We start from the raw sequence: 10,809 nt of genomic DNA, 5'->3' as shown, positions 1-10,809 counted from the left end.
AGGCATGGTCCTCTCTCGACCAACACTGTCATCACTCCTCCTTTTATCCTTCCGGAACTCCTCCGTGGGACTCGAGATCAGTGAGTGGCGCAGGTGTCGCTCATTATCATTAACTCCACCGGCCTCACTCCGTTCCCACGGCTCTCGGCCCTGCCCCACTCGTCACATACCCCCATCGCCCTTTGCAGGCCAGGGGGTACTCCCGAGACTGCGCTCTACACCCCTCTCAGGGGGGAGCCGATCACGTGGGTGTAGTTTGTTGGAGGTTTCCCTCTTTTCCTCGATTTCCTTCACTTTTAAATCGTTTGTAAATGCCTGTGCGCATTTTACGTTCACTTTCAATTTAGCGTCAATTCAGTGTACAACGACAAACTCACGTATATTAAACATAGAACTTTTATTAACAAAACAAATAAAAATCCATCATGCTATAGGCCTAATATAAAATAACAAATAACTTACACAAAGTTTAAATATAAAAAAACTGAAAATCAGCAAACACTGTGGAAACAAATACATAAGAAACATAGAACGTTTCTTAGCAAAGCGAATAAGAAGGCTTGGAGGCACGGCATACACTTTGATGTAAAATAAAATAAAAAATACACACATTTTAAATAAAGTAAAAATCAGCAAACACTTTGGTACAAAAAAATAAGAAATTAATGTAAAAAAAAACAAAGAAACTTCTACATTAGATAAACGGAAAAAGCCAACAGGCTTTTCAAAATCCAAAATATTGCCAAACAGGTGCTTTTGCATTTCATTTTGAAACTAAATATTTTGCCACCGGAACTCCTAGCAACCTTCTGTGAATCTCTTGAAACACTAGCAACCAACCAGAACACCATATTAACCACCTAGAACACCCTAGCAACTAGGGCTGCACGATAAATCGCGATTAACACTAAATATTGCGTAAATCGACCTGTCTAGTGTGATTATGATATCGCAAAGGCTGCGATTATGTTTTTATGCGCAGCTTGTCCATGAAGCATGGCTCTTTGAGCCGTAGGAAGTGATGCTCCGTCTGAAATCACTATGAGTTTGAGTCACTAATAATGTGCATTTGTAAAAGCAACACTCATCAAACATCATCATCATATAAATATAATTTATTATCATGAAAATACCTGAGAAGGCTTGAAGAACAGTGATAGAAAGATGCCCATAGGCATTTCCTGGAACTAAGCATGTTATGGTACTTCTTCTGCGGGGCATATTTGGAGTTTCTGCACGAGAGCGCCCTCTGGCTTTTAGATGCAGCAGAATTCAACCATACTTCACTGACAAGCTGTGCATAAAAAAATCGCAGCTAACCGCCAAATCGTGTGTTTTATTTTCGATTTATCCTACTAGCAACCACTCAGAACACTGCAGAAACCACATACCAACTTCTCAAAACACCCTAGAAACCACACAGAACAACCTTGCAACCATCCAGAACAACCTTGCAACCATCCAGAACACCCTACCAACCACCCAGAACATCCCTAGCAACCATCCAGAACACCCTAGCAACCACCCAGAAAAGCCCTCTCAACCACTTTGCAGCCTCTAGTTAACCCTTCTGACTCATATTATGTGTATTATAATGTATTTATGTTTGTGTTTGTATACTGAGAGCACTTTCCTCAATCCACATTCATCAAGGCCACATTTCTGAATAGATGGCTGTCGGAGTGACATTTAACTAAAATTCTAAAGGGGCTACTGACTCTTAAAGGCCACAATGATCTCTCTACTTGGTAACCTTTACTTTTAAATATTTAGAAGTTCATTTACATGCAAAAGAGCACAGAAAGCATCCATGGATAAGCGCTGTAATTTGAGAATGGAGTCATTTAGTTACATAGACTCTGCAAACACATCGGCGACAGAGTATGAAGGTCACGCTGTTATGACTGTAGATATTTGAGGGCTTCTTACATAAGACTTCTGCAATATTCATCTGCTTTTTAATCTTGAGTTGCTTTTCATCACACAATGAACACAGTCATTTACCTTTATGTGAGTTTAACTTGCTCAGACTTTGGGTTAGGGATTTTTCAAATAACCTTACCATAAGTATTAAAATATAAAGTAAAGCAACCACCCAAAACACCACTGTAACCACCTAGAACACCCTAACAACCATCCATAACATCCTAGCAACTACCCAGAACACCCTGGAAACCACTTAGAACATCCTAGCAACCAACCGGAACACCCTAGCAACTTTCTATTAACAGCAAACAACAAGAACACCCAAGCACCCCACTTGAAACATCCTAGCAACCACCCAGACCACCATAGTTACCAGCTAGAACACCCTAGCAACCATCCAGAACATTCTAGCAACCACCCAGAAAAACCCTTGTAACCTGTCAATGCACCATGGCAACCACTCAGTTCACATAACAACCACTCAGATAAACCCTGGCAACCATCCAGAACACCCAAGAACCCACTTATAACTTCCTAGCAACCACTCAGAACACCCTAGCAACCATCTATCAATCTCTCAGGACACCCTAGCACCCTAGCAACCATCTATCAATCTTTCAGAACACCCTAGCAACCTTCCAATCTCTCAAAAACAAGCAACCACCCAGAACACCATAGTAACCACCTAGAATACCCTAGCAACCACCCAGAAAAGCCATTGCAACCTGTCAATACACCATGGCAACCACTCAGATAACCCTGGCAACCATCCATAACACCCAAGAATCTAGCTAAGCTAAGCTAGGATGTGCTAAACTAGTAGGCTAATAAGTTAGCTATATGTTAAGTTAACATGCTAATCAATTAGCTGTATAGCTATAAACCTAATCTACTGGATATATGCATAGCTAGTCCGTTAACCAGTTGCCTTACAAGTTGATGCACTTGCTTATCTTACAAAGTTAATACAACAAGAACAATGGATAAGAACAGCAAATGTTAAATGTGAATTTTTAATTTATTTTTTAGCTTGTGTTATAAAATATGCAGGTTTCAGGGAGGTTAATGACTTTAAGTTATCTTTTTTACATCGTGGTGATGGTCTGGTTTAAATTGTAATCAGTTAGCAGGCTAATTGTATAATGATATGTTAATCGAGCAGTCTAATCAGTTAGTGATCTGTTATAACCCTGGCAACCATCCATAACACCCAAGAACCCATTTATAACTTCCTAGCAACCACTCAGAACACCCTAGCAACCATCTATCAATCTCTCAGAACACCCTAGCAACCTTCTATCAACAGCAAATACACAGAACAACCAAGCACTCCACTTGGAACATCATAGCAACCACCCAGAACACCATAATAACCACATAAAGCACCCTAGCAACCATCCAGAACATCCTAGCAACTACACAGAACACCCTGGAAACCACCTAGAACATCCTAGCAACCACCCGAAACACCCTAGCAAACTTATATTAACAGAAAACAACCAGAACACCCAAGCACCCCACTTGGAACATCCTAGCAACCACCCAGACCTCCATAGTAACCACCTAAAGCACCCTAGCAACCTTCTTCCAAACTCTCAAAAACAAGCAAGCACCCAGAACACCATATTAACCACATAGAACACCCTAGCAACCACCCAGAAAAACCCTTGCAACCTGTCAATACACCATGGCAACCACTCAGATCACATTACAACCACTCAGATAAACCCTGGCAACCATCCAGAACACCCTTTAATCCACGTATAACTTCCTAGCAACCACTCAGAACACCCTAGCAACCATCTATCAACCTCTCAGAACACACTAGCAACCTTCTATCAACAGCAAATACACAGAACAACCAAGCACTCCACATGGAACATCATAGCAACCACCCAGAACACCAGAGTAACCGCCTAAAGCACACTAGCAATCCTCTGTCAGTCTCTCAAAAACAAGCAACCACACAGAACACCATAGTAACCACCTAGAACACCCTAGCAATCATCCAGAACATTCTAGCAACCACCCAGAAAAACCCTTGCAACCTGTCAATACTAGCTAGAAAGCTAATCTACTGACTGTATGCTTACAAGCTAGCTTACAAGTTAATGCACTTATCTTATGCTTATCTTACAAACTAACTGATAAAACAGAACAGCAAAAGTGTTACATTTGACCATTTATAGCTTGCATAACATAATATGCAATGTAAAATAGGGTTAAAGGACTAGTATGAAGTGCATAAAACCAGCCAGTCGGACTGAGAAGTTAGTTATAACATCTTGTTGAGCTGGTTTAAATTTTAATCTGAATTTATGATTTTTTTTTATATATAATCAAAATAATGTTTGTTTAAGGTACCAGGGGTTATGTTAGCAGGCTAATCAAGTAATGCTGTGGTAATCGAGCAGTCTAATCAGCTAGTGATGTGGGCTAATGAGTTCGCTATATGTTAAGCTAACAGGCTAATCAATTAGCCATATGCTAAGCTGTAAAGTTAATCTAATCTATTGTAACCAGTTAGCTTACAAGTTGATGCACTTGCTTACAAACTAATTGACAAAACAGAACAACAAACTCATAACATCCTAGCAACCACCCAGACCTCCATAGTAACCACCTAAAGCACCCTAGCAACCTTCTTCCAAACTCTCAAAAACAAGCAAGCACCCAGAACACCATATTAACCACATAGAACACCCTAGCAACCACCCAGAAAAACCCTTGCAACCTGTCAATACACCATGGCAACCACTCAGATCACATTACAACCACTCAGATAAACCCTGGCAACCATCCAGAACACCCTTTAATCCACGTATAACTTCCTAGCAACCACTCAGAACACCCTAGCAACCATCTATCAACCTCTCAGAACACACTAGCAACCTTCTATCAACAGCAAATACACAGAACAACCAAGCACTCCACATGGAACATCATAGCAACCACCCAGAACACCAGAGTAACCGCCTAAAGCACACTAGCAATCCTCTGTCAGTCTCTCAAAAACAAGCAACCACACAGAACACCATAGTAACCACCTAGAACACCCTAGCAATCATCCAGAACATTCTAGCAACCACCCAGAAAAACCCTTGCAACCTGTCAATACACCATGGCAACCACACAGATCACATAACAACCACTCAGATAAACCTGGCAACCACTCAGAACACCCAATAATCCACTCATAAATTCCTAGCAACCACTCAGAACACCCTAGCAACCATCTATCAACCTCTCAGAACACCCTACCAACCACACAGAATGCCCTAGCAACTGCATGGCAACACACTAACAGCCACCTACAAATAATTACTTTGGGGGCAATTTACAAATAATGCTGTACGCAGGAAAACAGCACTCACGTGTAAAATAAATGAATAAATAAAAATAAATAAACACATGTATTATAGCAAGTATAATGTGATCAACAGTGTTGGGCAAGTTATACAAAAATTATTAATTATTACCTACTAATTACGTCTTCAACATTGTAATTAGATTACTGTACAAATTACTCTCTCTAAAAAGTATTTGCATTACTTATTAATAATTAATTTCTAAATCCCATATCAACCACGTCCAGTTGAACATTACAAGGATAGACATGAAACTGCTCTTAATTGTTTTGAATAAATAATATAAAACTGCATAAATTATATAAAGTATTTAAAGGGAGGTTACATTAAAAACCTACATTTTAACATTAGATGTCAGATTTTGATGTTATATTGTTTTATATACAGAATTATTCTATAGTCTATATAGTATTGAATGCATTTACATCAGAAGTAACTGTAATTAAATGTAAGAGTAATCCCTTACTTTTTCAATGGAAAAGTAATTAAATTACAGTAATTAATTACTTAGTAACAATGGTGATCAAAATGATAATATATAACTGTATTATTTCAGTATCAAAAAACACATTTATGTATTTATTTATTTATTTATTTATTGAATAAAGAGTACATTTGGTAATGAAATGAAATCTGTGGCATTTTAATGGCTTTAATCATCTGATTGTGGACGTTCTCTGTTCCATACCAACAAACTTCATGTCCTAAAAAGTGTCCCCATCAGGCCTCCTGAGAGGAATCAATGAATTCCGCTCATTTTCAGCAAGAAAAAAAGGAAGAAATTTCAAATGAAAAGCTATCTTTTATCTTTCTCTCCTTGCAGGTCCGGCTGCTAAGAAATACGTAAGCTACAATGACCTTGTGATCTGAGGGCCTCCATCACAGGAGGAAGGTGATCGATGGCACTTCCTGGTTTCTCTTGGCTCTTTGGAACAAAAGTAAAGCGGGAAAAAGCTTTCAGTGTCCCTCTGTTTCCATCCTTATTTCGTCTGGGGGCCAGGACAGTGATTGGGCCCTCAGCTAAACCAACGACAGAGGATATCAGTTGATTTTCGACACCTTTAAGAAACATAAAACAGCAAAACCACCCCAAAAAAAAAAAAAAAAAGAAATACCCTGACATCTACAAAAAAAGTAACAGTAACAGGAATTACAACTGGAGGAAATAAATGTAGTTGTTGTTTGTTTAGTTTTTTCTGACGGAGGGAACTGATGGGGTGTAACAGTGGCACAACACGACTGATCGCCAGTCAAACGATTGAGGTTGCACTTGGCGTGATGGACCTTCGACAAGGCGTTTCTTCTGATTCTCCATCGCAGACTTTCTTCAGGGTGCTGATGAATCAACATGGCTTTGGAATGCTGGGCCTCGAGGTCCTCCTCATCTTTACATGTACTTCCAAACTGCAAGTTTTGGGGATTTTCTGTGCGAATTTGTGTGGTTCTTTCAGCATTTCGGTTTCCTTCTGCTATTTTTACGTTTCAGTTGAACGTTTCTTCTTTGGTTTTCCTTGCCTTTTCTGGATGCACATTGTATTAAAGCCATATTCTTTTCTTTGAGATCTCATTCCTGGAATATTGTTTCTTTATTTTGAGGATTTCCGCTGGTTTTCGCCCTTTAACATGATAAATGTGTCACATTTTTCGACATTCCCACCATGTTTGTAAGGGTTTGTAGACCATCGACTGTGTTTTTAGTGACTTTGAGAGATGTTGCATTGGTTTTACAGTGACTAAACGCCGGTGACGATGGTGTTTCAGAGTTCTTTTTTAAAGAAAGTGTTTGCGTAGCAGTTGTCAATGCATGCTTGATATGTTTGATGTTGAAGTAAATGAAACTTTCACCACAGTTCCCTCACAATGGCCTGTTTACAGATGATTTTACAAGCCTTTATTGATTTTTCTCTTTTTTCCTTCATGAATTTCTTAGACATTCACTCACTCAAGGCAGAATATGGCTTTAATTTGTCTTGGAATTTTTATCTGCCCTGGAACTTATGGAGAAATGTGCAAAAGATATGAATATATATTTAAAAAAAATCTATGAAAAAAAATAAAAAGCATGTATGTTTTATACTGTTTGTACTAAGTATATTCATGTTGCCCTTGCTGCTTATGTGCTGATATTGTGGAAGACTTTTATGTTTGGCCACTCATGCAACTATAATGTGGTGTTGTCTAAGAATGTACCAACATGAAATAAAACCATTTGGTTATTTTTTATTACTTTTATTATTATTATTATTATTTTATTATTATTATTATTAGTCTTGAATTTGCATGCTTGAATTTATTATTTCATTGAAATGGCTCACAATATAGATAACTAAAAGTAAGCCAATTTTTAAGGAAATTAGTCGTGAACGTACTGCAAAGTAGTTACACAATTACCTTGCTATACATTTGACCAGCCATACAGCTTGGCGTTTTGAATGATGGGGAAATGCAAATTTTGCCGCTCATAAAAGGTGTCACATCCTAATTTACATGCCATGTATCAGATGGAAATTGCATGGGTCATTACACTCATTTCGATCCCCAGTGGACTGCGCAATCCGGTATTAATTCACACGACTCGTTTGGAAAATGTCTCATGCAAATAGCTCTCCTGATTGAATCAAGTAGCATACAATTACCGCATGAAAAAATATTACATACGACTATATACATGTGTTTAAAAAAACAACAACATCTGTTTAAATGAAGGTATTTGCTTGCATTTGAACACAATGTTATTAGCCAAAAAGGATGAGCATTATTCATATAAATGAATATGATTTATTTTGAAGCTGTGGAAAAAGTGTTTGAAATCATTCAAAAATTGAAATCAAAAAAAAAATTACTGAGTTCTAGAAAATCAAAAGAGTAATTCCAGTTATCCTTTTGAAGCAGTGATAGCTTTTAGCACGCTAATCAGCTATTGTTGTGTTAATCTATCAGGTTTATCAACTAGCAGTATGCTATAAACTGCCGGGTTAGTTGTAATCAAATTAGTAATTTCACTTAAGCTTTTGTAGCATCTCTCTGTTTTAATTAGCTATTGCTTAGCATGCTTATTAACCAGTAGTATGCTAAACTGTCAGGCTGAATGTATAGTAATACAAATAGTCTTGTTATCCTTTATTTTATTTTAGAAGGCTAAGCAGTTCTAGTTGCTGGTTGGCTGGTTTTAGCTAGTTTAAGCTAGACATAGCTGGTTTAATCTGGTCTCCCAGCCTGACCAGCTAAAGAAGTGTTCAAAAACCATCTAAAACCAGTTTGCTAAACCAGACCAGGCAAGCAGCTTAGACTGACTTCAGGGTTAATCAGTTATGCGTTAAACTAGCAGTATAATTGGCAAGTGGCATCCAATCGACTAACCTGCTTAGTTTACAAAGTAACTGCTAAAATGGAATGCTGTTAATTTTGTGGCTATTTTTTATTCATTTATTTATTTTTTAGCTTTTGTTAAATAATATGTAAGATATAATTATTAGTACTTTCCATTGTACAAATCTGGAAATTGTTTAGACTAACAGATATTATAATTATTAGTATTTTAGCAGACTGATTAGCTTTTTGTATGCTAATATAACATATTTGTCAGTTAGCAGTATGCTGTAAATTAGGATAATATACTATTTTTGAGTGAACTATCCCTTGATGGCATAAACGCTAATAACTTTCTTTTACATTTAACCGAGAGTAATTATTGGTGTGTTCTGAATTCTTGTTCTTTCAATGACCTCCAGTCATTTTAATTCATACCGCAGAGAAAAATATATAAATGAATGGCCTTGTGTTAGACTAGCTGTAAAGAAAATCTAAATAACCTTGTTATTCTTTTTTTTTTTTAACATTATAGCTATTTTAACCAATCAACTACTGGTATGATAATCTAGCAGAGTTTTTAATTAGCAGTAAGGTGTCAGGCTATAGCTGTAAGGTAGGATAGCAGGCTAATCAACTAGCAGGATATTGGCTAGTGGTATGCAAAGCTGCTGACTGCTAAAACTGCATGCCAAAGGTCCATTTTGAACAATTATAGCTGACCATTTAAAAACGTGCATAGTAGCAAACTGGAAACCTTGCAGTAGTGAACAGTTGTAACTGGTCCCTGATAGACATCATGGAGACGTCTATTTGACATCTGCAAGACATATTTTTCAGAGTGTTTGCTCATCTGCAATATGTCTGTAGGACGTTTCCTATCAGATGTCAGATAGACGTTTAGAAGATGTCTTTATGTTTATGATTTAGAATGAATGTAAAACTGACATCTTAAAGTCTATCAGATGTTTGTACACAGCAGATGCTTTCCAGATTAAGTGATCTTTAACAGACATCTTGCGGACGTACGTGTGCTATCTGGGTTAGCATTTTAGCAGTAATCAGCTATTTGTTTGTTAATCTATCAGATTTAACAGTTTGCAGTATGCCAAGCTGTCAGGTTAACTGTAAGGAAATCTACATATTACTCTAGTTACCCTTTCTTTCTTTTTTTTAGCATTGGTAGCTATTTTAGCATGCTACTTAACTCTTTCAGCAGTCAGTCAATTTGAAATCAAGCAGGATTACAGTGAATTCGATTTCTCACTTTCACAAAAGCATTGCATTTTCCATTTTATATCCTTGTGATGCATAATCACTATTGAAATCAATGTATGTGCGTTCTCTCATGTGTAGGTGCCCTAAATCAACTACTGCCAAGGAAGTAATTGCAAAAGTCAGGTTGTTATCATATGGCCTCATTGGACTGGACTGATGATGGCAGCCATGTTTTAAGATACTATGACAGTAAAGTTAGTGATTTAATTCCCTGAACAAGCAGTCTTGAGGAAAGGCGCTCTCAAGGAATAATCATGAGCACATGACAAATGCAGAAGCGCAGTACTTATGGGAATTTTAAATGGGATTTAGACGGAAATCTCCCTTTAGGATTGCTTCTAGTTTTCATCAGCCACGTCGATGCTTGAGCTACAGGTTAAATTTAACAGCAGCGAGAGAAGAGGCAGAAAAACCATAGGTATGTATCACTTTTCTTTAGCTTTTTAACTTTCTTTGTTTAAAGATTAGAAATCCTCTTTGCTCTGCGAAGCACAACCTGTGTGAGTTATAGGCCTGACTTTAACAAATGAAATGAGGGGGGCAAAAATGCCCCAGTGCTTGAAAATTCCATTAGAGGATCATGTCAGAGACGCTTAGCACTTGAAATAAGAATCTCAGTCACCTATAGTTTAGAGGACAGAGGGTTTTTTTTGTGTGTGTTCTGCTCGTACCGGTGAAAGCGATGTTCATCTGTCCTGGGGCGGAGGGGGCAGCCGTTCAGCTTTTTGTCTTATCTGGGGTTGATACTTTGGGCTATAATTACCAGCGCTATTTAGAGAACTGCTAGCATTTGTCATTGCGCACCGAGGCAATAAAGTGCAGTTACAGAAGCACCACCAGATATGTTTGGTTTCATTAAGGTTTCTTGGTAGCTTGGCAATTTGGCAATTTTATGATCTTTATTTATATGCGTTTCTAAAGGCAATGC

General features: G+C 37.8%; 1 protein-coding gene across 1 annotated transcript in view; it reads left to right on the top strand.

Annotated features, from left to right (window-relative positions):
• The window catches only part of LOC107733072 (metabotropic glutamate receptor 7-like), a 125,895-nt gene extending 118,404 nt beyond the window's left edge, over nt 1-7,491 (top strand). Inside the window, exon 7 of the mRNA XM_016544570.1 lies at nt 6,118-7,491. Within this exon, the coding sequence (XP_016400056.1) occupies nt 6,118-6,164 (47 nt within the window). The 3' untranslated portion in view covers nt 6,165-7,491. The remainder of the gene's footprint in view (nt 1-6,117) is intronic.
• The last annotated feature ends 3,318 nt before the right edge of the window (nt 7,492-10,809 follow it).

The sequence above is a fragment of the Sinocyclocheilus rhinocerous genome, unplaced genomic scaffold, assembly GCF_001515625.1.
Source record: "Sinocyclocheilus rhinocerous isolate Xijiao unplaced genomic scaffold, SAMN03320098_v1.1 scaffold4386, whole genome shotgun sequence".
NCBI classification, from domain to species: domain Eukaryota; kingdom Metazoa; phylum Chordata; class Actinopteri; order Cypriniformes; family Cyprinidae; genus Sinocyclocheilus; species Sinocyclocheilus rhinocerous.
Note: the sequence above shows the minus strand (reverse complement) of the source record. Positions and strands in the feature narration are given on the sequence as shown.